Source organism: Ipomoea triloba, chromosome 2, assembly GCF_003576645.1.
Source record: "Ipomoea triloba cultivar NCNSP0323 chromosome 2, ASM357664v1".
Lineage (NCBI taxonomy): Eukaryota > Viridiplantae > Streptophyta > Magnoliopsida > Solanales > Convolvulaceae > Ipomoea > Ipomoea triloba.
This window is the reverse complement of record NC_044917.1, coordinates 2,706,065-2,729,244: the sequence shown is the minus strand read 5'-3', so window position 1 is coordinate 2,729,244 and position 23,180 is coordinate 2,706,065. Positions and strand designations below refer to the sequence as shown.

At 35.7% G+C, this 23,180-nt stretch overlaps 1 protein-coding gene across 2 annotated transcripts in view; it reads left to right on the top strand.

The window, feature by feature from the left end:
* The window catches only part of LOC116010516 (protein ILITYHIA), a 25,289-nt gene extending 3,205 nt beyond the window's left edge, over positions 1 to 22,084 (top strand). Inside the window, exons 5-60 of one of the 2 annotated variants that reach the window (XM_031249958.1) lie at positions 88 to 234; positions 423 to 607; positions 751 to 877; positions 975 to 1,048; positions 1,199 to 1,275; positions 1,412 to 1,448; positions 1,528 to 1,691; positions 3,072 to 3,255; positions 3,544 to 3,621; positions 3,718 to 3,837; positions 3,955 to 4,014; positions 4,389 to 4,514; positions 4,619 to 4,718; positions 4,863 to 5,044; positions 5,526 to 5,819; positions 5,935 to 6,051; positions 6,151 to 6,252; positions 6,332 to 6,481; positions 7,232 to 7,396; positions 7,485 to 7,661; positions 8,450 to 8,572; positions 9,081 to 9,161; positions 9,261 to 9,377; positions 10,214 to 10,386; positions 10,540 to 10,617; positions 10,759 to 10,906; positions 11,758 to 11,880; positions 12,040 to 12,096; positions 12,182 to 12,292; positions 12,367 to 12,558; positions 12,634 to 12,807; positions 13,729 to 13,839; positions 13,940 to 14,009; positions 14,226 to 14,304; positions 14,542 to 14,644; positions 14,714 to 14,884; positions 14,970 to 15,092; positions 15,189 to 15,302; positions 16,696 to 16,802; positions 16,892 to 16,943; positions 17,035 to 17,141; positions 17,231 to 17,290; positions 17,374 to 17,488; positions 17,650 to 17,760; positions 17,853 to 17,990; positions 18,068 to 18,190; positions 18,279 to 18,350; positions 18,644 to 18,756; positions 18,995 to 19,153; positions 19,264 to 19,360; positions 19,446 to 19,628; positions 20,597 to 20,791; positions 20,881 to 21,060; positions 21,159 to 21,291; positions 21,448 to 21,526; positions 21,659 to 22,084. In XM_031249958.1, coding sequence (XP_031105818.1) covers positions 88 to 234; positions 423 to 607; positions 751 to 877; positions 975 to 1,048; positions 1,199 to 1,275; positions 1,412 to 1,448; positions 1,528 to 1,691; positions 3,072 to 3,255; positions 3,544 to 3,621; positions 3,718 to 3,837; positions 3,955 to 4,014; positions 4,389 to 4,514; positions 4,619 to 4,718; positions 4,863 to 5,044; positions 5,526 to 5,819; positions 5,935 to 6,051; positions 6,151 to 6,252; positions 6,332 to 6,481; positions 7,232 to 7,396; positions 7,485 to 7,661; positions 8,450 to 8,572; positions 9,081 to 9,161; positions 9,261 to 9,377; positions 10,214 to 10,386; positions 10,540 to 10,617; positions 10,759 to 10,906; positions 11,758 to 11,880; positions 12,040 to 12,096; positions 12,182 to 12,292; positions 12,367 to 12,558; positions 12,634 to 12,807; positions 13,729 to 13,839; positions 13,940 to 14,009; positions 14,226 to 14,304; positions 14,542 to 14,644; positions 14,714 to 14,884; positions 14,970 to 15,092; positions 15,189 to 15,302; positions 16,696 to 16,802; positions 16,892 to 16,943; positions 17,035 to 17,141; positions 17,231 to 17,290; positions 17,374 to 17,488; positions 17,650 to 17,760; positions 17,853 to 17,990; positions 18,068 to 18,190; positions 18,279 to 18,350; positions 18,644 to 18,756; positions 18,995 to 19,153; positions 19,264 to 19,360; positions 19,446 to 19,628; positions 20,597 to 20,791; positions 20,881 to 21,060; positions 21,159 to 21,291; positions 21,448 to 21,526; positions 21,659 to 21,701 — 6,881 coding nt within the window. In that variant the 3' untranslated portion in view covers positions 21,702 to 22,084. Of the gene's footprint in view, positions 1 to 87; positions 235 to 422; positions 608 to 750; positions 878 to 974; positions 1,049 to 1,198; positions 1,276 to 1,411; positions 1,449 to 1,527; positions 1,692 to 3,071; positions 3,256 to 3,543; positions 3,622 to 3,717; positions 3,838 to 3,954; positions 4,015 to 4,388; positions 4,515 to 4,618; positions 4,719 to 4,862; positions 5,045 to 5,525; positions 5,820 to 5,934; positions 6,052 to 6,150; positions 6,253 to 6,331; positions 6,482 to 7,231; positions 7,397 to 7,484; positions 7,662 to 8,449; positions 8,573 to 9,080; positions 9,162 to 9,260; positions 9,378 to 10,213; positions 10,387 to 10,539; positions 10,618 to 10,758; positions 10,907 to 11,757; positions 11,881 to 12,039; positions 12,097 to 12,181; positions 12,293 to 12,366; positions 12,559 to 12,633; positions 12,808 to 13,728; positions 13,840 to 13,939; positions 14,010 to 14,225; positions 14,305 to 14,541; positions 14,645 to 14,713; positions 14,885 to 14,969; positions 15,093 to 15,188; positions 15,303 to 16,695; positions 16,803 to 16,891; positions 16,944 to 17,034; positions 17,142 to 17,230; positions 17,291 to 17,373; positions 17,489 to 17,649; positions 17,761 to 17,852; positions 17,991 to 18,067; positions 18,191 to 18,278; positions 18,351 to 18,643; positions 18,757 to 18,994; positions 19,154 to 19,263; positions 19,361 to 19,442; positions 19,629 to 20,596; positions 20,792 to 20,880; positions 21,061 to 21,158; positions 21,292 to 21,447; positions 21,527 to 21,658 lie in introns of both variants that reach the window. The other variant, XM_031249957.1, reaches the window with a different exon arrangement.
* Positions 22,085 to 23,180: the final 1,096 nt, after the last annotated feature.

The following is a 23,180-nucleotide window of genomic DNA, read 5'->3' as shown; positions in this document are numbered from 1 at the left end:
GGGGGGGGGGGGGGGGGGGGGTAGTTTAGTTAATTGATAAAGCGATGCTGTTAGTTAGCATTTTGACTGGTTTTGAATCTTTGTCAGGTTCGGAAGGAAGGCTCACGTTTCCCTACCAGAGAGTTGGTATGATTAATGCACTGCAAGAAATGTCTAATGCCTCTGAAGGAAAATATCTTACCAGCTTATCAAAGACGATTTGTAGTTTTCTTTTGTCCTGTTACAAGGATGATGGTATGTTTTGATTTTTATGTTATTGGTCTATGTGTTATTTGTATGTCATTCCTACTGACATTCATCTAAATGTCTGTATGGCAAGTTTTTTTGTTTTGTTTTGTTTTTTTTTTTTTTTTCACCGGTTAGACTTATATTCTATCATTTTCAGGTGATTGATCTATGTTTTGGGCTGTGTGCATATCCAGGTAATGAAGAGGTGAAGCTTGCAATTTTATCTTGTTTTGCTTCTTGGGCAGCAAGATGTGCAGATGCTATTGATCAGGGTGTTGTTTCCTTCATTTCAAATGGGTTGAAAGAGAAGGAAATGTTGAGGAAAGGTCATCTTCGTTGTGTTCGACTAATTTGCAAGAACATTGATGCTGTTCCTCGGGTAAAGGGGATATATATAGTTCTTTTTATTTTATTTATTTTTTATTTTTTATTTTTTGAATATTTATTATCTGCCTCATTGTATTGGGTTTCCTGGCTGTCTCTATATTCTACATTATATAACTGTCAATGTACTTGTTTCAGATTTCATCTTTGCTGGCACCTCTTCTCCAGCTTGTTAAAACAGGTTTCACCAAAGTAGCACAACGTTTGGATGGAATTTATGCACTTTTCTGTGTTGCAAAAATTGCTGCGATAGATGTTAAAGCAGGTTTCTTTTGGATTTCTCACCTCAATCTCTATGTGTGTGTGTGTATATATAGAGTACTCTAAAGTGCATTCTTACTTTTGTGATTCCCTTTCTGTAGATGAGACTGTAATGAAGGAAAAGATTTGGGCTTTAATATCACAGAATGAACCTTCATTGGTACCTATTACTATGGTAAGTATTCAACAAAAACTCGCTAGTGGTATTTTGAATCTTTGTATTTTCTTTGAATACTTGTTAGATTTGGCAGATAACGTTTAATCACTATGTAGTTCATTGCTCCCTTTCTTTTGAATCTTAAACATAATTCACTCAATTCTTCAGGCCTCAAAATTACCAATTGAGGACTGTATGGCATGCCACGACCTTTTTGAGGCCCTTCTGATTGACCATCCTCAGAGGTATGTTTTTGATGGATAGCAACGGAACCATTTTCATAAAATTATATGGATAACTGCTAACAATATAAGATGTGCTCCTACTCTGAAAGTCTGAATCTCATTGTAAATGAATGTTTGTCTTTTGTGTATTCTGCAGGATGTTGGAGACTTTTCCCGTCAGTACATTTGTGCAGGTTAATTAGTAATACATGCTTGAACATCACTTTTCTTTCAATTGTTGTTTTCTGCTGATTAGTAATCAATTATGTGCAGTTTATACTATTTGTACTTTGCCATCCAAGTTGGGCTGTCCGGAGAGCAGCTTATAATTCTGTGAAAAAGATTATTGCTGCTATCCCACAGTTATCTGAAGCCATAATGCTTGAATTTTCAAATTATCTCTCCGCTGTTGGTGAAAAGGTTCTTTTGAGAACAAGGTGAGTTCCAACAGTTCAATGCCACTTGCTTGTAGCAAATCTGGTAACTATCACAATTTGGTGAGTCTGAAGTAAGCGGATCACCTAGAAGTGTTTGGGTAGAGGGTAGGATTGGTAATCGTGGCCATTTTTATTTGATAGCTTTCCAAATTTTACTTGCTTGGTATGGTATTGAAAGACAAAAGGAATGACTTTATCGTTTCCTTTCTTTATCTCCTGAATCAATGGAAAGAATGGTAATTCTTCCTCTTTCGCTACTATCCCTCCCTCCTGACCTTCTCAGCCCCTTTGCTACCTTGTTTATTGGGTGGAAGTACTTGCTCCACTTTCTTTTGCCTCCTTCACCCTTTTCCTCCCTGAAAGTAGGCTTGGGAGTAGAGGCTGGAGAGAGTTGTTTGGATAGGTGGGGGTTTTATAAAGAAAAATGCCTATTTCAACAAGATCTCAAATCATCAACATCCACTCTTTGAATGACTGGAAAACCAGACCTAATTTGAAAAATCAAGTAGACATGTGGCAGCTATGAGATACAATCCAATTAATGGCTTGAAAGAAAAGATGAAAACTCTGACTATTTTGTATTAGTAAAAGCAAGTCTATATTGCATTCAAGAACCAGTGTTTGAAGTCAACGAAGCCAAGTTCACTATGCAACATAGTATGCATCTCCTTGGTTCTGCAAAAAAAGATGGAAAAGATGACAAAGAATCCAGTCCCTCTGGTAATGTGATTAGTTCAAATAGTTGAGGTAGAGAGCAATGGATATAATGTGAAGATTGGAGGCCTCTCTTCAGTAAGATAAGATGAACAGTGGTGGTGATGGTGGTGGAGGGGGAGGAGGTGCTCAGATGCCATGTTGTAATAGAGAAAAGTTCAAAATTATAATTGATTCCCATTCCTATTTTCTGTACCAACAATTTTTTTTTTATTTTTTTTTATTTTTTTTTGCTAAAACCAATCTTGATTCCCCATTCTTATGATTCTGATTGCACATGTTTTTTCAACCAAATGCCTGCCTATTGACTTGGGGTGGGTGGGGTTCATTGATGCACTGATGTTTGCTTTGGCACCAAAGATTTGACAAAATTTTATCCTGGCTGTCAACTTTCTGTGACCCTTCTTTATCTTGGAGAAGCTGTGTTGATACATTTTCTTCTCCTGTTTGCATTTCAAATTACATATCAAATCACTGATTTATCACATAAGATAGTATTTAAGGTTCTAAGTAACTGAAGATCTTTGTACTCCTGTTTATTGTCATTCCATTAAGGTAAAATGAATTGGCTTATTATTCTTTCATGGTAGTCTTAGAATGTTGAATCATTATTCAAATGTTTTCCCCCCTTCAAAATCAATGTTATTAACTACTTCTGGCTTATAGTGACACAGACAGCTTACCAGACAACCAAGTTCCAGTCCTTCCGTCTGTTGAGGTTTTGGTCAAGGCTTTAGTTGTCTTATCACCTGCAACATTGTCTGCTGTGCCACATGTTTGCAAGCAAATTTTATTTTGTTCGCATCATCCATGCCTCATTGGCTCAGCTAAGAGAAATGCAGTGTGGAGGGTAAACACTTTGGCATTTCAGTCTCTCTCTGTATATGTGTGTGTGTGTATTAGTCTAGTTAATTGAAGCTTGGTATAGTAAATATTGTTTCTCTTTCTTTTCTTTTTTTGCTCTATAAATAGTATCTTTAACTTGCATGTTTGAAAAATATATTGAGTATTTTTGTCAACTCCACTGGCTATGCCCAGTTTCTGGTGGTTCCTAATTTTTCAGTTCCGCTATGGTCTATACTCTAGCACATGCTTGTAGTGTCTAATATTTCTGCTCTCTTCATTTTTATTTCCTCAGAGGGTACAGAAGTGTTTGCAGAGACAAGGCTTTGATGTGGTTCATCTTCTTTCCACTGATGTTGCTGGCTTGTGTCAGGTGATAACTTAATTGATTTTATGTGGACTTCTTTGTTTTAACCATTGCCGAATGCTGACTTTAATAAAACCCAAAATCTCTTTGTGGTATTTCCAGGGCTTGCTGGGCTCAAGGGGACTGATGAGTCAAAACCATTTTGAGCAAGAAGCAGCAATAAACTCATTCTCAACTCTGATGTCTATAATTCCTGGAGAAACTTATGCTGAATTTGTTAAGGTTATCTGCTTTGTTTTGTGAAGTTATGAATTTTTTTGTAAGTAATTCATGAAGTTCTTAGCTTATTAGTTTATTACTGCTTATTGTGAGTTGAAACTTGTGTTTAATCTTCTGCAGAACTTCAATGACCTTCCAGACCGTCATGCACATGATATGTTTTCAGAGAATGACATTCAGGTCGATTCTTACCCTTCAAGATGTAGATCAATTATGAAAGGATAATTGCACTTCTGTTCTTTGAAATCATTATTAATTTTTCTGTCATTTACCTGATTTCATCTTTATTAGAGTGGTTTTTTATCATTCATGTGTTTGTGGCACCTATAATTGTAGCATCTTCTTTACACTTCAAGTGTATTAAATCCAAGTCTTTTATATGTGAAAGGAAATGTATTGTTTTTGAGTGCTAAAAAAGCCTATCATCCTCACTGTAAATGCCAAATCTAAAAGATACCATTATCTTTTAGTTTTTACTTAGCTTTAGATGCTCTAATTTATGTTCTCTGTATGTACTACAACCAGCTTTCTCATGCTTGTATTCTTTTCTTCAGATCTTTCGTACTCCTGAAGGGACGCTTTCCACTGAGCAAGGAGTTTATATTGCTGAATCCATTTCAGCTAAGAACACAAAACAACCGAAAGGCCGTTTCCGAGCCTATGATAGCAATGATGACCTGGTAACTGCATTTACCTTTTCTTCTTTTCTGTATGTCTGTGTGTTCTCTTTTTGAGAGTAAATCTTTTCCCTCTGCTTTCCTCATTGACTTTGAGCTTGTGGCAGGACAAAGGAAATTCTAATCGTTTGCCAAGACGCGAGCTTTCTAGCAAAGATGCCACTGTTCTAGGGAAAAAGGATGGTGGAAAGTCAACTAAGAAATCTGGTTGGTCATTTTGCTACAATTATTTGTTGCATCATTTAAAATTTAATTCTATACTCATAATTGTTCTAAATAGCCTAAAAATTTTGGTTTTATAATAGCAATTGTTTTAACTATTTTATTTATATTTTTATTTCCCTCTTTTAGACAAGGACAAGGATAAGGGAAAGACAGCTAAGGAAGAGGCACGCGACATGCAGCTTAGGGAGGAAGCCTGCATACGAGAAAGCGTGATGATTGTGCAAAATCATCTCTCTTCAATGCTGAAAGCTCTAGGAGAAATGGCCATAGCCAATCGTGTTTTCACACATAGTCAGCTACCTTATTTGGTCAGTATTCTGTGGGTCTGCTTTTTAATTCATCTGTAGATTTGACTAACAGTCAGGAAATATTTGTGATACACCTTGGGTTGCACAGCCAAAATGAAAACTGAAAAGAACCAGATTAGAGGGGAAAATAACTTATATTGTGATTTATGCTGCTAAAGACTTTATAATCTACTTTCATAAGTTTGCTACTCTAGGTAGAAGGTCTCAGGTTTAATCCTCATTCCGTTTAGATGTACCAAAAACTTGTGATTTATACCATTCAGTGTGCTAGAATGCCATTTATACAATTATATGTAATTATATATAGTATACTACTAAAAAGATCACTTTTTGACTGTTAAACTTTGGGTGTCTGGTTTGTATTTAGAATAATATAAAATAGAAGTGATAATTTTGGGATGTAAATATGTAATCTTCATTATACTTTGTTACTTTTCTTTCCTCAAAAAAATTAACTTTTGTTGTTGCACTATGATTATAGTTCAAGCTTATCGATCCTCTATTATGTTCACCAATAGTTGGTGATGTGGCATATGATGCGCTGGTGAAGCTCTCAAATTGTGTTGCCTCTCCTCTCTCCAACTGGGCTCTTGAAATTGCCACTGCTTTGCGTCTAATTAGGACAGAGGATGCCAATGTCCTATGGGCACTATTTCCGTCTGCCAGTGAGGAGGCCAATGAAAAGCCTGGTCTCTTTGAGCGAGTAGTAAATGGCTTATCGTTTTCATGTAAATCTGGGTCTCTTCCTGTGGATTCGTTTACTTTTATTTTCCCAGTAAGTTAACTTATTTTTTGAACGAACATTATTTGACTCTTTATTATTATTATTATTAATGTTTGTTTTTTCCTTTCTTTTATTCATTTCCTTTCACTTCCCTCTTGGTATGCAGATAATGGAGAGGATATTGCTGAGTTCTAAGAAGATGAGGCTGCATGAAGATGTTCTCCAGATAATTTTCTTACATTTGGATCCTGTTTTACCCCTTCCTAGGGTTCGAATGCTATCAGTTACGTCCTTGGCTCTGGCTCATTTGCCATTGTGTTATTATGTGTGATTGTAATATTATTTTCTAATTGATCTCTTATTCTCATGCTTTCATCTGCAGGTTCTATATCATGTTCTTGGTGTTGTTCCTGCTTATCAAGCTTCCATTGGACCATCACTAAATGAATTGTGTCTAGGTTTGTCAGCAGCAGAAGTGGCACCAGTACGTGTAATGAATATTAGTTTCTTCTTCAAGTTATCATGTATAACATCTCATGCTTGTTGCTACGTTCTCCCTGCAGGCCCTTTCGGGTGTTTATGCCAAAGATGTTCATGTAAGAATGGCATGCTTAAATGCAGTTAAATGCGTTCCTGCCCTTGCTGGCCACTCTATTCCTGAAAATATTGAAGTTGCAACCAGCATATGGCTTGCTTTACATGATCCTGAAAAGGTCAATTTTTTTGCAGAGAGATCTATTATTTTTTCATGCTGATTGCTTGCACAGTTTTTGAGTACTTCATTTATTTAGCAGGCGGTTACATCTTGGTTTTAGTAGAGGGCTTCGTAGTGATTGATAGTTTGCAGAGACAAGTGTTGTTCAAATATTCAAACGTTAGGTTCAAACTTAATGTAGGTCTAAACTTTCAATTTAGTGTAATGACTTCAAGAGAAAGTCCTGACTGAAACGATATACAGGTTTTGTTTGAATTATAGGTAATAATTTCGAGAGCATATCCTTGTTGAAATGAGAAGTTGATAGTTGTAGGGAGAATTTGAGATTCCATAAAATACCCAGATATGTTAAGAAATGATGCTTGAATTGGATGTATAGTAACTAGTTCTAGATCATGACTTTAAAGTCCTAAACTTTAAAATTGAAGCAGTGCAGACTTGTAAGTATAGAGTGTTTTTTGCATACCTTTTAGTGTTTCAAGTCATCAACATGGCTTAGTATGGTGATGTTGCATTGGAGATTGGGCTTCTAAGCTATAAAGGAGGTTGCACTAATTGTCACCATTTGTGGTTGTCATTGCCTTCTCCATGATGTCAACCTTCTGTTGCATTCTCAAAGTTCTATGCTATGCCATGGTTTCAATCTATTCTTTCTACCCATAGTAAAATCTTGAAAATGCCATATTTTTTAAAATGTGAAATTTCTTCGTTTTTCTACCCATAGTAAAATCTTGAGTTTTTTTTGCAGTCGGTTGCTGAAGCTGCAGAAGACATATGGGACCACTATGGATATGACTTGGGGACTGATTATTCAGGAATCTTTAAGGCACTTTCAAACATCAACTTTAATGTTAGGGTTGCTGCTGCTGAAGCATTAGCTGCAGCTTTAGATGAAAATCCGGATACAATACAGGTGATTTAACTTGCCTTGCTTTTTGGAAAAGACCACCAATTTTCAACCTGCTAATGCATTTTTTGCCATGATTTGGATATTGATATAGGAGTCATTATCAACTTTATTCTCATTGTATATCCGTGATGCTGGTTTTTCTGAGGACACTATTGATGCTGGTTGGATCGGCAGACAAGGGATAGCATTGGCTTTACATTCTGTGGCTGATGTGCTTAGAACCAAAGATCTTCCTGTTGTTATGACATTCCTAATATCACGAGCACTGGTAATCTTTTATTTTGTTGTTATATACAAGGCTTACATGTTTGCTATGTAGTTGGCATCTTGATGTGCTCCTTCCTGACGAACGGGCTATGTATTATCATTACATGCTTTAAGTTTGTTCTTCATGCTTAGCTCTCTCTCTCTCTCTTTGAAATAGTATGAGAAATCTGGTTGAGTCATTTAAGTTTATGGTTCTGTTAAGTCTTAAAGAATTAGAACTGTCTACTGGTCCACTGGATGACAATTAATGTTCTGGTTCAGTAATATTGAGAAATTTGTTGACTGCTTTAAATTGGTTTCTCTGGATTGTGTGGTTTGAAGCCTAGTACAAAAAAATAAGTGCAAATAAAATTTCATTAATAAAGGATGACAATTAGTGTGCTGCTTGCACTTAACATAGTGGTCTTGGGTAGGTTGAACAGAAAGCTTTGTTTTCCATTTTTTTACCTTCCAATTGTCCAGAGAACTGGTGAATTCTTTGGTTACTAAATATGTCCCTACTTTTCTATGAATCAAGTGAGGTTAATTGGGTTCTGTAATGTTAATTTGAATCTATAACTTATCTGTTTCTATACTGATATAGTGACATTTCTTTGGTCAGAAAAGATATTATGACTTCCCTTACATTTCCTTTGGTTTCATTGACATCCGGATAAATAACTGATCTATGTCTTTTCATGTTATCCATGGAAATTTTAGGAGCTTTATTTATTTATTTACTTATTTTTAAATTTTGTTCGTTTTAATGGCTCTGAACTTTGTAACAATATGGATGCTATTGAGTTGCAGGCTGATCCTAATGTGGATGTTAGGGGAAGAATGATTAATGCTGGTATACTGATTATTGACAAGCATGGGAATGATAATGTGTCCCTGCTATTCCCAATTTTCGAAAACTACTTGAACAAAAAGGTTGTGTTTCTGGAGCCTTTGCTTTGAACATCCTATTATTTGGCTAGTTAATTGCACTACTCTCATACATTTGTGTATGCTTTTGCATTCTTTATGGTATTTAAGGGTGTGATCTACACCGAAAATTTCCATTCTTTTGGAAAAATAGAAAACAGAAATGGAAAAGTAGAGTTTGTATTCAAGTCGAAATATTCTCCAACTGGAAAAAGGAAAAATATTCTCCATTCTTCCAACAGGAAAATGGGCAAATTGTTTTCCAAATGGAAAAAGGCGGATGACCAATACCGGGGGGGGGGGGAGTACTTTTTATCCGTCTTTTCCTTTTGAAGTCTTTTTATTTTTTAATTTTAATTTTCTGATTTTCCAACTTCAAGATTGGAAAAATGGAAAACAAATTTCCATACTCTGTTTTCCCCTTTTTATTCTATTAAGTTGTGAAGGCAGCAAATTTAATGAAAGGTGATTAAACTAGAACTGTTCATGACCAAATACTTGTGTTATTGTCCAGGCATCTGATGAAGAGAAATATGATTTGGTGCGTGAAGGTGTTGTGATATTTACTGGTGCTTTGGCAAAGCATTTGGCAAAGGTGGGAAATTAGTGTGTTATGTATATTATCTAAAGTAACAGAGGTGTTAAACTACCATTCGGGTACTCTTTGACATGTATATTTTGGATTTTGGAATAGGATGATCCTAAGGTCCATGCTGTTGTTGAAAAGTTGCTGGATGTTCTGAACACTCCTTCTGAAGCTGTTCAACGAGCTGTCTCTTCCTGTTTGTCTCCACTAATGCAATCAAAACAGGTTCTCAAGAGAAGTGTTGATTATTAAATTGCAAGAACAACTTTTATTTATGTATTTATATTCTTTTGTTTCAATCTATCTTTTGTAAGTTATTGATTAAATTCTAAGCTCATTATCTTTTTATTACATGTATGTGTCCATTTTTAATACTACACAAAACATGAAATGTCCTCTTCCTAATGATATTTATCAAGCTTCTTTATTTGGTAGATTATGGAATTGGTGGATTTGGGCCTCATCAATATGCCTTGAAAGTGACATAGTCAACCCAAGTCTCCCATTTAGCAAGCATCTATTGTCGTTAAAATAGGGCCTCTAATTTTGTTGTAAGAAACAGAATCAGATTTAATACTGTTAGGAGCTGTACCTGATTCTGGGTTTGAAGAATGTTCCAATGATTCTAGGTTTCTGTTGCATATTGAATGTGTTCATATCAAACAAACTCAACTCAACTATGGCTTAACTGCAATCCAGTTTGGCACCCCCTAGATTGCACTTCTAATGTATTTCTATAATCTGTTCTTTTCCTAAGCCCTTCTTTTTGATCATTGATATACAATAGCTTTGTTTTGGGCCTTGTGGCAAAATCCCCTGTTTATTACCCTTACCCTTGTTTCCTTGTATTTTTTTCTGATCAGCCAAAAGTGAAATTAAATGAATTTCTTATTGTTTATATACTATTTCTCTTTATTTTTACTTTTCTTTGTTGCCCTTACTTTTTTCTTTGAATTCCTCTCCCCTTTTCTTATAAACCTTACTGCACTTTTCAAATACAAAATATTTTCTATTCTCATAATTGGATCTTTCTTTTGTTATTTCCTTTTTACATTCATCAGGAGGATGGACCTGCTCTTGTTTCTAGGCTTCTAGATAAATTAATGAAGAGTGACAAATATGGGGAGCGCCGAGGAGCAGCTTTTGGACTTGCAGGGGTTGTTAAGGGTTTCAAAATTTCCTGCATAAAGAAATATGGTATCATTACAACCTTGCGTGAAGGATTTCTAGACAGGTCAGTAGTTTTTTCCAGTATTGATTTGTTGTTACCTTAAGTTTTGATTTTTCCTGGTGGGTTAACTGATGCATTTGCATTTCCATGTCTGTACTTTTTCTAGTTGAAAGGCACCATGATTGTACCTGAATCTTTTTTTTTTTTTTTTTTCAGGAATTCTGCTAAAAGCCGTGAAGGAGCATTATTAGCATTTGAATGCCTCTGCGAGACACTAGGAAAATTGTTTGAGCCGTATGTCTGCTCTGACTAAAAGATATCCTCCCGTTTCATTCTAGATAGTCTGTGTTTCAAATGATGATGGGAGGTGTATACCAGTATATAGTTAAATGTTAAAATCATTATCTCATCACAGCCTCCCTCTGTTTCCTGCAGCTATGTAATTCAAATGCTACCATTACTACTGGTTTCTTTCTCTGATCAAGTGGTTGCGGTCAGAGAAGCTGCAGAATGTGCTGCTCGGGCAATGATGTCTCAATTGACTGCTCAAGGAGTGAAGCTAATCCTTCCATCACTTCTAAAGGTTCTATTATACATCCTTTATTTTTCATCTGTGTGGTAAGAGATAATTACTTGTAGTAGACTCTTGCATGGATGCATATTGAGAGTGTTCTCTTGTAATATTTTGATTTCTAGCTGTGTACATATGTGGTCCCTGTCAAATTTACCGTTGAAAGACCATCACTTTCTGGGTAACATTTATTGTGACAAACTAGCCATGCACCACCAAACTCTTCAGCCTTTTGTCTTTGCCCACACTCAAAGTCTATTCATTGAAATTTTTGTAATTTATAGAGGTATGCACCCACCTCTGCACCTGTCAAATTGGAAAAAGAAAAGAAAACAACCCTAACCATATTTTGGAACCAGTTCTGTATATGAAGAACGCTATCCCAATCTCTCAAACTTTCCCAGTCTTTTTTCCATTTTCATGAGTTCAATGGATTTGAGAGCTTCTCCAAGGGTTTTATAAGTTTTGCTCCCAAAAGTAAAACATAATGTAACTGTGTAATGCTTGGCTCCACTAGAAAGTTTCAGATGTTACAAAACTATACTACATGCACTATGTAAATGGGTTAATGTATTGAAATTTGTTTTCATTTGTGATTCTTTGAGTATGCTGCATCACTTTTATTGATTAACTCCCATTCTCCATTTTCTTACTTTGTCCTCTTTGAGGTGCATTTAAAATATTTAATTCCCTTTTTGTGACAAGCCAATTATTCTGCCATTTGCTTTACCAATTATCCTCTGTGCCACATTTCTTTTTCTTTAATGACCTTATTGCCTGTTTCTTTTTATTCTCTACCTGTATTATGTATTGTAAATATTTTTTAATGGAGATGCGTGTTTACAATATTCTTATTATATCAGGGCCTCGAAGATAAAGCTTGGAGGACAAAGCAAAGTAGTGTTCAACTTCTTGGTGCTATGGCATACTGTGCGCCGCAGCAGTTGTCACAGTGCCTCCCTAAGATTGTGCCAAAGTTAACAGAGGTTTACTTTTAGATTTCTGAATGTCTTGTTATGCCCTATTTGTAAAAAAATGTTGAATGCATACATTAAATTCATACATAACACCAAAAGGCACATGCTATGAACTGAACAAGAAAAGCTACAATTTTTCAAGCAAGCCTCAGTTGTTTGTTATTACAGGTCTTGACTGACACTCATCCCAAAGTTCAATCAGCTGGACAGACAGCACTTCAGCAGGTGAAAAAGCTCCTTGTATCCAAATTTCTATTAATTTTTTATTCTCTTCTTTGTTTTACAAATTTTGACATTTTGTTGCTTATAGGTAGGGAGTGTTATAAAGAATCCCGAGATATCTGCTCTTGTGCCTACACTTCTGATGGGCCTTACAGAACCCAATGAACACACAAAATACTCCCTTGACATACTCCTCCAGGTTTATACTGCTCTGCCTTAGTTTTTCATGCATTTACAATTTTGGAAAGACTTATGCATATTACTTTATTGCAGACAACTTTTGTTAATACAATTGATGCTCCATCTCTGGCATTGTTGGTACCCATTGTCCATCGAGGCCTTAGAGAAAGAAGTGCTGAAACTAAGAAGAAAGCTGCCCAAATTGTTGGGAACATGTGTTCTTTGGTCACAGAACCAAAGGACATGATACCTTATATAGGATTGCTTCTTCCTGAAGTTAAAAAGGTATTGTAAATTAGTTGAGGTGAATAGACCTTGGAGAGAAAATATGGATTTATAAACAATCTTTATATTCATTAGGTTCTTCTGGATCCTATTCCTGAAGTTCGTTCAGTGGCTGCAAGAGCCATTGGCTCTCTTATAAGGGGAATGGGAGAAGAAAACTTCCCAGACTTGGTTCCTTGGTTGTTAGATACTCTGAAATCAGATGGCAGTAATGTTGAGCGCTCAGGAGCAGCACAAGGCCTTGGCGAGGTAAAAATGCTTTTTACTTTGCCACTTTTGCACAGTTTCTTTTTCAAATTTACCCTATTTTAGGATTGTTATCTGTTTCACAAAATGCATTCAGTTCTAGACTTTTAGCCAACTACAGAAGGCCTTTCTGCTGTCCTTTTGCTATCTGAACTTGCTCATATTTACTTCCAAATTGGTAATGCTTTGAAGAATGAGGTTTTAATCACTAGATGCTCTGTGTGTAAATATTTGCATTTAACAGCATTCATTGTTTATATAATTTAATACTTCAATAATTCAATTAGAAAGTATCTTTTCCACCCTTTCTTTGAACCTTGTCAATGATTGAACTTGATATTAACTTTTTCTGCCATCAGAGAAAGTGTTATATACAAGTTGGGTACATACATATGTACTTTTATTCATTTTTTCTGTTACAGATATAATAGAAATTGCATTTGCAATACTGACTCATGATAATTCTATTCAATGCTTAAAGTTATGGTATTATTTAAGAATTCAATTGAATTGGAACATCACCAACTATTTTCTTATTTGCAAGTATGTTTTTCTTTTTGCTTGGATTTCTTGAAAATTAAAATAAATAAATAAAGGTTCTTTCTTAAAATTGAAAATACAATGTAAGCCGTATCATAAAATTTTGACTATTGGAGTGGAACTTGCCAACTTGGACATTTGAAAGCAATCACTGTTGTTTATTACTATGAACTGCACAAGAGTGCAAGACTAGTTTTGAGATTTAGTATGTGGGTTTAGAGTATCAACTATTGTTTTGTGCTTCATATATCTTTTGCTTTTTGTTGCTGGGGTTTAAATGGTATCTCTGCGATATTCTTTATTATGCATCTGCTCATTTTTCTCACTTGGACAAATTTTTTGACAATTGACATATAATTATGCCAACTACATTTTCTTTTATAGGTATTGGCTGCACTGGGTATAGAGTATTTTGAGACCATACTTCCAGATATTATTCGGAACTGTTCTCATCAAAAGGCATCAGTTCGTGATGGCTATTTGACACTCTTTAGGGTATGCTCTAATGGTTTTTGTTTTCTTGCCCTTGCACTGAATTTCTTTTTTGTTGAATTAATCTGGATTTCAAATAGCTCTGATGATCTTTCTTTTTTAGTATCTTCCGAGATCTTTAGGTGTCCAATTCCAGAACTATTTGCAGCAGGTTCTTCCAGCAATTATAGATGGTACACACTCTCTCTATCTTTCTCTGTGTCTCTTGCACTTGCAAACAATAGGTGAAGTAGTTATTAAGAATTCATACACACACAATTAAAACGTCTGTACCTCAAGTTAAATATCTTGTATGCTTATTTTTCCTTCAAGAGGTCACTGTTAAATGGGCTTGTCATGGTTTTGGCGCTAATTCTTACTATAATATCTGCTGATGCTACATTCCTCAGGACTTGCCGATGAGAATGAATCTGTGCGTGATGCTGCACTTGGTGCTGGCCATGTTTTGGTGGAGCATTATGCAACAACGTCAGTTTTAAAAATCCCTTCAATCTGGTTTTATGCTGTAACCAAATATTTTATTTTGATGAGGATGTGCTTTTATAATGCCTCCTGTTTAAGTTGCCTAGTGGGAAAATACTGTGCAGTGTTTTTCGTCATTATTATGGTTTTTGATCTAATAGATAATTGTCAATCTATAGGTGTTATTTTCAATATTCTCTTGTAGGCTTACTTCATTTATTTTTTGCCCTAAATAATATGTAGATCCTTGCCTCTGCTTCTTCCTGCTGTGGAGGAAGGCATTTTCAATGATAATTGGCGTATTAGGCAGAGCTCTGTGGAATTGTTGGGTGATCTTTTGTTTAAGGTATGCGTTTATAACTTAAGAGGGTTTTTTATTCGTAATTTTTGTTTTTATAACGTCAATTATCTACAGGTTGCTGGAACATCTGGAAAAGCTCATCTTGAGGGTGGTAGTGATGATGAAGGTTCTAGTACTGAAGCTCATGGACGGGCAATCATTGAGGTACTTGGAAGGGAGAAGCGTAATGAAGTTCTTGCTGCACTGTATATGGTTCGGACTGATGTCAGCATAACTGTGCGCCAGGTATTATTAAAGTCAATAGTTTATGGTCGCTTCAATGGAACTGTTCCCTTGTAATTAATGAACTAAACTAACTCTTATTTTTCAGGCTGCATTGCATGTGTGGAAAACTATAGTTGCAAATACTCCTAAAACTCTAAAGGAAATTATGCCAGTTTTGATGAGCACATTAATTAGTTCTCTTGCTTCCTCATCCTCTGAGAGGCGACAGGTTATTAATATTTATGTAATGTGTTACCAGAGGCTGCCTTGATAAGCATAGTATGAAAAATTTGTAAATATGAATTTTGTTGCTTGTGCTTGCCAGGTTGCCGGCCGAGCACTGGGTGAGCTTGTTAGGAAACTCGGAGAAAGAGTGCTTCCATTAATCATTCCAATATTATCAAAAGGTCTAAATGACCCTAACCCTGGCAGAAGACAAGTGAGTCTTTTTACCCTTTGGGCTATTGTGTTGGATATTTTATTGAAAATTTTGATCATTGTTATTGCCTGCTCATATATAGAAGCCTTTTCCATTTTGTTTTCTAACTGATAATCAGTTTTTTTCTTCTTCTTCTAAGTTCTAATGCTTTATGCATGCAAATACAAAATTACAAACAGATGCATGTATACATTTTTATTAGGATAAATTTATCCGTTCTGCATTTGGTACCTGATGCTGCTTTATCGATATTAGCATTAGGAATCCAGAATGCTCTCCAAACACTTGGCTGAATGAGAAATATATGTTTGATATTAGAATTTGGATATCATACTTCAATTTCCTCTCTGGTATGTGCATGAATGAAAATGTCTATGATAAATAACTTCTATCATTGTACATGTAACATGTGTACATAATGATTATAGATTCTAATGTATCAACTGGATGTGTAATTTAAGCTAACACTTAAATGGGACATTGTATAGCTGCTTCTCAAATTACTAAATCCATATTTGTCACTAGAAGTGTAGGTCCACTAGGACCGTAGCTTATCGGTGGAGTCTAAAAAAATGTTTACTAGACGTGTATTTATTAAATTATATTTTTACGCCTCTAGGATATTTTTAGTGTGCCTTGCAAGGAATAGTTTGAGTTTGAATGCTTTTGTCTAGAACTTGCTTCCACAAAACTACTGAAGAGAGCAATGTCTAGGAATCGTCATATACTGAGTATACTTTAAATTGCAAGATATAAACTATAGTTATGGGGATGATTGATTTGGATTTATTCTTTTCTCTACTATAATCCAATGCTTCACATTGGTCATTTTCACATAATCGAATTGTATCTTCAGTCTACTAATTTGGTAAGGAATCATTGTGCAAGAATAGGCTTTAACTTAGTGATCTTGCTCAGTGTTTTGAAAGTTCTAATAGGTTTGGATGTAACAACACTAAGGTGAAGCAGTATGCCCCACTGACAGAGATACAAAACATAGTATCTTTTAGCCCTTTGTTTTCTAATTTCTTCAATGCCTGTAGAAAATGTTTAAGGGAGATGAGGTGGGAGATATATGATTTGTAATAATAGGTACATAGATGGTACTATTTTTGTAATGTTGTGTTATGCAACCTAGAAAACATACCTTTAGCCATCATCATCATCATTTGTGTTGCTTTCATATTGATTGCCTAACAGCCTTTCTTATTTTAGTTTTTACTTAGAATAGTTTGAGTGGATGAATCTTTTCTTGGATGGAAAAGTTTGCATATTCTGCTTTGTTGTCCAACTGATTGAACTCTGGAGTGATATCTTCTTCTTTCTCTTATTCACTATTGGTTGAATTCTTCAAATCTGCCAAAGCCTTTAATGTAATGGAACTTGATTTCAGGGTGTTTGCATTGGTTTAAGTGAAGTGATGGCAAGTGCTGGGAAGAGCCAGTTGCTGAGTTTCATGGACAAGCTTATCCCTACCATTCGGACAGCACTTTGTGATAGGTTTGAGATTGTTTACTTGTATTGAAGGAAGCAATTTTGTTTCTGCTTTCCTGTACGAAAAATTTCTTACTGATTTTCTGATGTTATAGCATGCCTGAGGTTCGTGAATCAGCTGGGTTGGCATTCAGCACTCTCTACAAGGTACCGCTAGTTAGTTTTGGTGTGTCAACATACCAGTTTTTGTATTTTAAATATTAGTTTGTTGATGAATTGATGATGGTTCCTTGTGTAGACTGCTGGGATGCAAGCAATTGATGAGATTGTTCCGACACTTCTGCATGCTCTGGAGGACGATCAAACCTCTGATACTGCTCTGGATGGTTTAAAACAGATTTTAAGGTTGAAAACCATTTGCAAATGTGTATTTTCTTACATTTCTGCCTGGGCACATTTTCTGATTTTTAAAATGTATTGGATGCTTCTTTCAGTGTCAGGACCAGTGCTGTGCTGCCTCATATCCTTCCCAAGCTTGTCCACCTTCCTCTTTCGTAAGTATTGTGTCTGTTTCTTATAGCTTTTTGTTTATTAGTATTTCTTTATTATTCACAAAGATCTTTGGTTTTATATCCAGTGCCTTCAATGCACATGCTTTGGGAGCTTTAGCAGAGGTTGCTGGACCTGGTCTTGATGTCCACCTTGGTACCATCCTTCCTGCTTTACTCACTGCAATGGGCTATACTGATATGGTAGGGAGCTAATTTTTATGCCATAATGTCATTTACTTGCTTTCCTCTTTCACATCATGTAAATTTGATTCATTGCTTAAGTTCATTTGTGTGTGTGTGTGTATGTTTTTTTTTTGTATTGCATAATTTGAATGTGTCATGCTTTCACCTTGAAAATATAGGAGGTTCAAAGTCTTGCCAAGAAAGCAGCAGAAACTGTTGTCACTGTAATTGATGAGGAAGGTATCGAGTCTTTGCTGTCGGAGCTTCTCAAAGGAGTTGGAGATAGTCAGGCATGGTTTATTGTTTTACATAGTGATAATGTGACTTTCTTTTCTTTGTATTCCATTCTTTAGCTAACACTATTTAAGTTTTATTCTTCCAGGCTTCAATCAGACAAAGTTCTGCATACTTAATTGGATATTTATTTAAAACCAGTGATCTATATCTTGTTGATGAGGCTCCAAATGTGATATCCACCCTGATTATTTTACTAAGTGATTCAGATTCAGCTACCGTGACGGTATTATTTGATTCATTGCATGACATTTATACAATGCACTTTAATGTACTAGTTTATCTCAACATGCTCTTTTACAGGTTGCTTGGGAAGCATTGTCTAGTGTGATAAGTTCAGTTCCTAAAGAAGTTCTTCCTTCGTATATAAAGTTGGTTCGCGATGCAGTATCAACATCCAGGGATAAAGAACGTAGGAAGAAAAAGGTAAATGAGTGTGCATTTTACTCCAGGTTGTTTATGCTTCCTGTTGATTTACAATTTTTAAATCTAAGAGGAGTATACAAACATGCAGGGAGGACCAGTTCTAATACCTGGTTTTTGCCTCCGGAAAGCTCTTCAACCTGTGCTTCCTATTTTCCTCCAGGTATTCCTGCTTATCTTTTGTTTGTAAACTTAATGTTTACATTGAAAGAATCTCTTCATTTGTATACGAAATTTTCTAATATTTAATAATCATAGCAGAGAAATCCTTCCAATAATTATTATATGTAAGAAACTAAGTATAATCTATTAATCATACATAAAGATTGTTCTTATTATTGTTGTTGTTTTTGGAATCTGTTTCGCATTATTACAAGCATTGGTAACAAGTATTAAAAATGCATGATTGTTGAGTTTTGATTGCATGGTTATGTGAATTTCCTTTATTATCTGTAGGGTCTTATAAGTGGATCTGCTGAATTAAGAGAGCAAGCAGCTTTGGGCCTTGGAGAGTTAATTGAAGTGACAAGTGAGCAAGCATTAAAGGAGTTTGTCATTCCAATCACAGGGTATGAGCTGTTACTATAGTTTTATACACTGCTAGTTTTGACTATGAGACTATTAAAAGGATTGCAACCAACACAATAAGCTATACGTAGACATTACGTTGCCTATTTATGGTATGCATTGAACAATGCTCTTTATTAGTGTATCAACTATAAAACAGTCCTCTACTTGTCTGTACCTTTGGGTCACCAGTGTAAGGCCATTCTAGATTGCTTGTTCATGAATTGTTATTTGGTGTAGGCCGTTGATTCGTATAATAGGGGACAGATTCCCATGGCAAGTGAAAAGTGCAATTCTCTCAACTTTGAGCATCATAATACGGAAGGGTGGGTTGGCCCTAAAGCCTTTTCTTCCCCAGCTTCAAACAACATTTGTTAAGTGTTTGCAGGATAATACAAGGTTAGCTTTTAATACTTATGGTTTTTCGGTTCATTTTGAGACTCGTTTGTTCTGTTAGGTTCGGTACTACGATGCATATTCCTAGCTCATGTTATGCAAATTGTTTGCAGGACTGTTCGATCAAGTGCTGCTCTTGCCCTTGGTAAACTAAGTGCACTCACAACTAGGATTGATCCTTTGGTTGGTGATCTTTTATCTGCTTTACAGGTGACATACTTCATCTAATGTATTTTTTTTTCTTTTCTTTGGTTTTAACCTTCAAAATCTAATATTGTGGTGAAATGGGCAGCAGGCTTCAGATGTTGGAATTCGTGAGGCTATTTTGACTGCTTTGAAAGGAGTGATCAAACATGCTGGCAAAAGTGTAAGCAGTGCTTCTAGAACACGTGTCTATACACTCTTAAAGGATTTGATATACAATGATGATGACCAGATACGAGTTTGTGCTGCCAACATATTGGGAATCATATCACAGGTTAGACTTGCCATCCCACATATATCAATTTCAAATGATTTGTTTAGTTAATCGAACATCTTTTTTGTTGTAATCCCTTTACTGTATTACTAACAACTAACAAGAACCAATCTGTATATTTAAAAAATTAATTCCCACATTTTCATCTTCTTCTGTTTTTGTGTCATTTCGTTTCTTTTGCAATTCATTTTACCCTTAGAGGATGTTTCGTTTACGGAGTGTCAGAAACTCAGAAAGATTACCCCCAAAACATTTCCTCCTGCACATTACCAAGAATGTGCTTAATTTCTTTCTGTCAGGATAATTTGTGTTTGTTTAAGATTGTGGGAAAGCAAAATTTACCTGTTTAGTTGAGGGTTATCTTTTGCTGTCAGGACAAACATTTTACTTTAATGCCCTTAATATGTATATAAATATATACATATAAATAAGAAATGAATATATTCAAATATGCAAATAAAGACACACATAGATGTATATATACATACACATATATGTGTGTGCGTGTGTATTTCAAAGGGCAAAATTAGAACATTTCCAGGGTTATCTCACAATATGTAGGGTGTTTGAGATTTAAATTAAGACGGTGTGGGGAATTATGTTTACTCATGCACTATTTCCTTGAATATGTTTCCAATTAGGCTAGATGTGTTTGTAATTGGTTGGATTCAATCTTTTAGTGTGGTTTGGCTCATGTGCATTATAGCCCAGTTGTGTGACTAGCCCAATATTAGTTTATAATAGAGAGGAATCAGAGAATTTCTAATAATATTTTGAACAATTCAGCCATTGTTAAACCCATTTTGAACTATTATATTGCATGTTGGTTTGCCTGAAGAAAGAATTTTTTTTTCCTCAGCCATATGCATAATTTGTCATTTCTACTACTTCCCTATCAATTCTAATTATAATAGAGTACGTTGTTAATGATGCTTACTTATCCCAACTTTACTTTGATATTTCTCCAGTATTTAGAAGATGAAGAAGTTCTTGATTTACTTAATGAGATCACAAACTCAGCATCGTCTTCTACCTGGTGCACAAGGCATGGAGCAGTACTTACAATCTCTTCAATGCTAAAGCACTCTCCTGCCATCATTTGTACTTCTTCATCATACGGAGCTGTAGTAAATTGTCTCAAAAGTAGCTTAAAAGATGAAAAGGTATTATTAGGATTCCTTTACGCCATTAGTCTTTTATCATGTGAAATGAGAACTGCTTCTTAACATTTAATTAATTCTTTGTTTATTAGTTCCCGATCCGTGAAACATCCACAAGAGCATTTGGAAGACTCCTATATCATCAAATTCAGAGTGATTCTTCAAATACTTCTTCACATCTGGAAATTCTTGGATCTATAGTATCAGCCATGCAGGATGATTCAAGTGAAGTTAGAAGACGAGCTTTGTCTTCTCTTAAAATGGCTGCCAAAGTTCGTATTTATACTCATAACCTACTTGGAGCTGTGTTATTGTATTTTATCAATTTATGTATTCATGTGGATACTAAACCATTGCTTTATTATTGCAGTCTAACCCTAGTGCCGTAATGATCCATGTATCAAAGTATGGCCCCGTACTAGCTGAGTGCATGAAGGATGCAAGTACACCTGTCAGAGTTGCTGCCGAGAGATGTGCCTTGCATGCTTTCCAATTGACTAAAAGTAAGGAATTCTTTCACAGTTTTTCCTACCATGCTTCTAATATTTATTTGTCCATATTTTTACTTTCAAGCTACTTGGTAAAGACAACACAACTTTTTTTTCAAATTTTTGGAACTGTCTTATGATCTTAATTGTTGGTGGAATGGTGTTTTTCAGGTGCAGACAATGTTCAAGCTGCACAAAAGTTTATCACAGGTTTGGATGCTAGGCGGATTGCGAAGCTCCCAGAATATAGGTGAAGGCTTATTAACTGTTTTTAAAAATGATATCGGCTTGCAAACCTAGACCGACATTTCCTGTATCAGTGCTCTTTCTTATAAACACTGGCTGGTTCGCTTATAATATTTTGTCGCCTTTGTTGATGCAGTGATGTTAGTGAAGACAGCGACATTGATACTTCGAGTGGCTAAAACCAGATTTTGCGGCGCAGTTCAACAATGGCTGAGGTTTTGTGTTGATGTTTCCATGACACTTGTGACTACAGGAATGTGATCGAAGTGCATAGTCACATGTGGTATATACATACAAATATTCAACAAAGATTTTCACCAATTTTGTAGCCATTTATACTATATATATATAAGGATTATAAACTTGAAGGAGGTCCAGAGGTCGAACTCCGAAATCATGATATAAATTATTGTATGATATACTGTAGATATTCGATCATAGTTGTTGAAGCATCAAGGCTTGATGGTTATTTGGGAATTCGTTAAAAAGAAAGCTTTTTATGTCAATTTTCAAAGGATTGAAAGAGGGTTTCCAGCTGACCCACCTTTGCATTTCTCTTGAATCCAGATGCCATCTTTTCTATTCTACCACTAGTTTATTTCCTGCATTAAGAAGCCTTTTGCTGTTGCCACCCTCACGTGTACTCCCTAAGGCCATGTTTGGTTCGCGGAAAATATTTGAAGGGAAGTGGAAGTAAAATTTCGTGGAAAAGTAGTTACCAGGAAGATAAATTATGTTGTTTGGTTGGTGGAAAAGAAGTTGCTGGGAAAATAAATTCTGTTGTTTGGTTGAATTTAGAATGATAAGGAATAGTGTGTATAAAGACCTAAATGCCCCTNCCCAATATTGATATAATACAATAGGTTTAGCAGTTTAGGTTTCTTTAGTCATTGAAGAGGATTTGAAGCAGTCAGCAGATCAGAGCCACAGACCAGAGGAGGAAGCGCGGCGGAAGCGGGAGGCGGAGGCGTAGAGCGAGGCGGCGACCGGCGAAGGCTGAGGCGGCGACTAGCGGAGAGGTTTGAGGCGTAGAGACAAGGCGGCAGGAGATGAGGCGGCGACCGGCGATCTGCTGATCTGGAGGAGGTCCACCATCGCAGGCGTTGCTGGAGTTCTAGCTTTCTAATTTCCAGTTTGGCAGTGAAGAAGAAGAAGCAAAGAAACGGGAAGAGGAAGAATCAAAGGGTAAAATAGTCCTACCATCTCACTTTTTGTTCCCAACTAACACGGAAAATAAAATACCACATCTCACCTCCGATTTTTTTTTCCTGTGAAATGCATAACTCTAGTTCCATTGGAATATAAGTTCCAATCAACCAAACATGGGAAAAGTATAATTTCTTTGATTTGAAGGAACCCACTTCCAATGGAAAAACACTTCTAGCGAACCAAACATGGCCTAAGTTTTGTGTGGAGTAAAAATAGGGAGTATAATTTGGGAATTTGTGTGGCAAATAAAGCACTTTCTTTTAGAAATGCTACTAAAATGAAAAATTATAATAAAATATTTTAAATATAAGTAAAAAGAAATAATTGTTTTGATTAATAAATACTAAAATAAGGAAGAGAAAGAGGAAAAAGTATCAAATTAGGCTCTTAAGTCATTCGGATAGTGCAATTAAGTCAGAAAAAAAATTTCATTCACATCTCTTAAATTT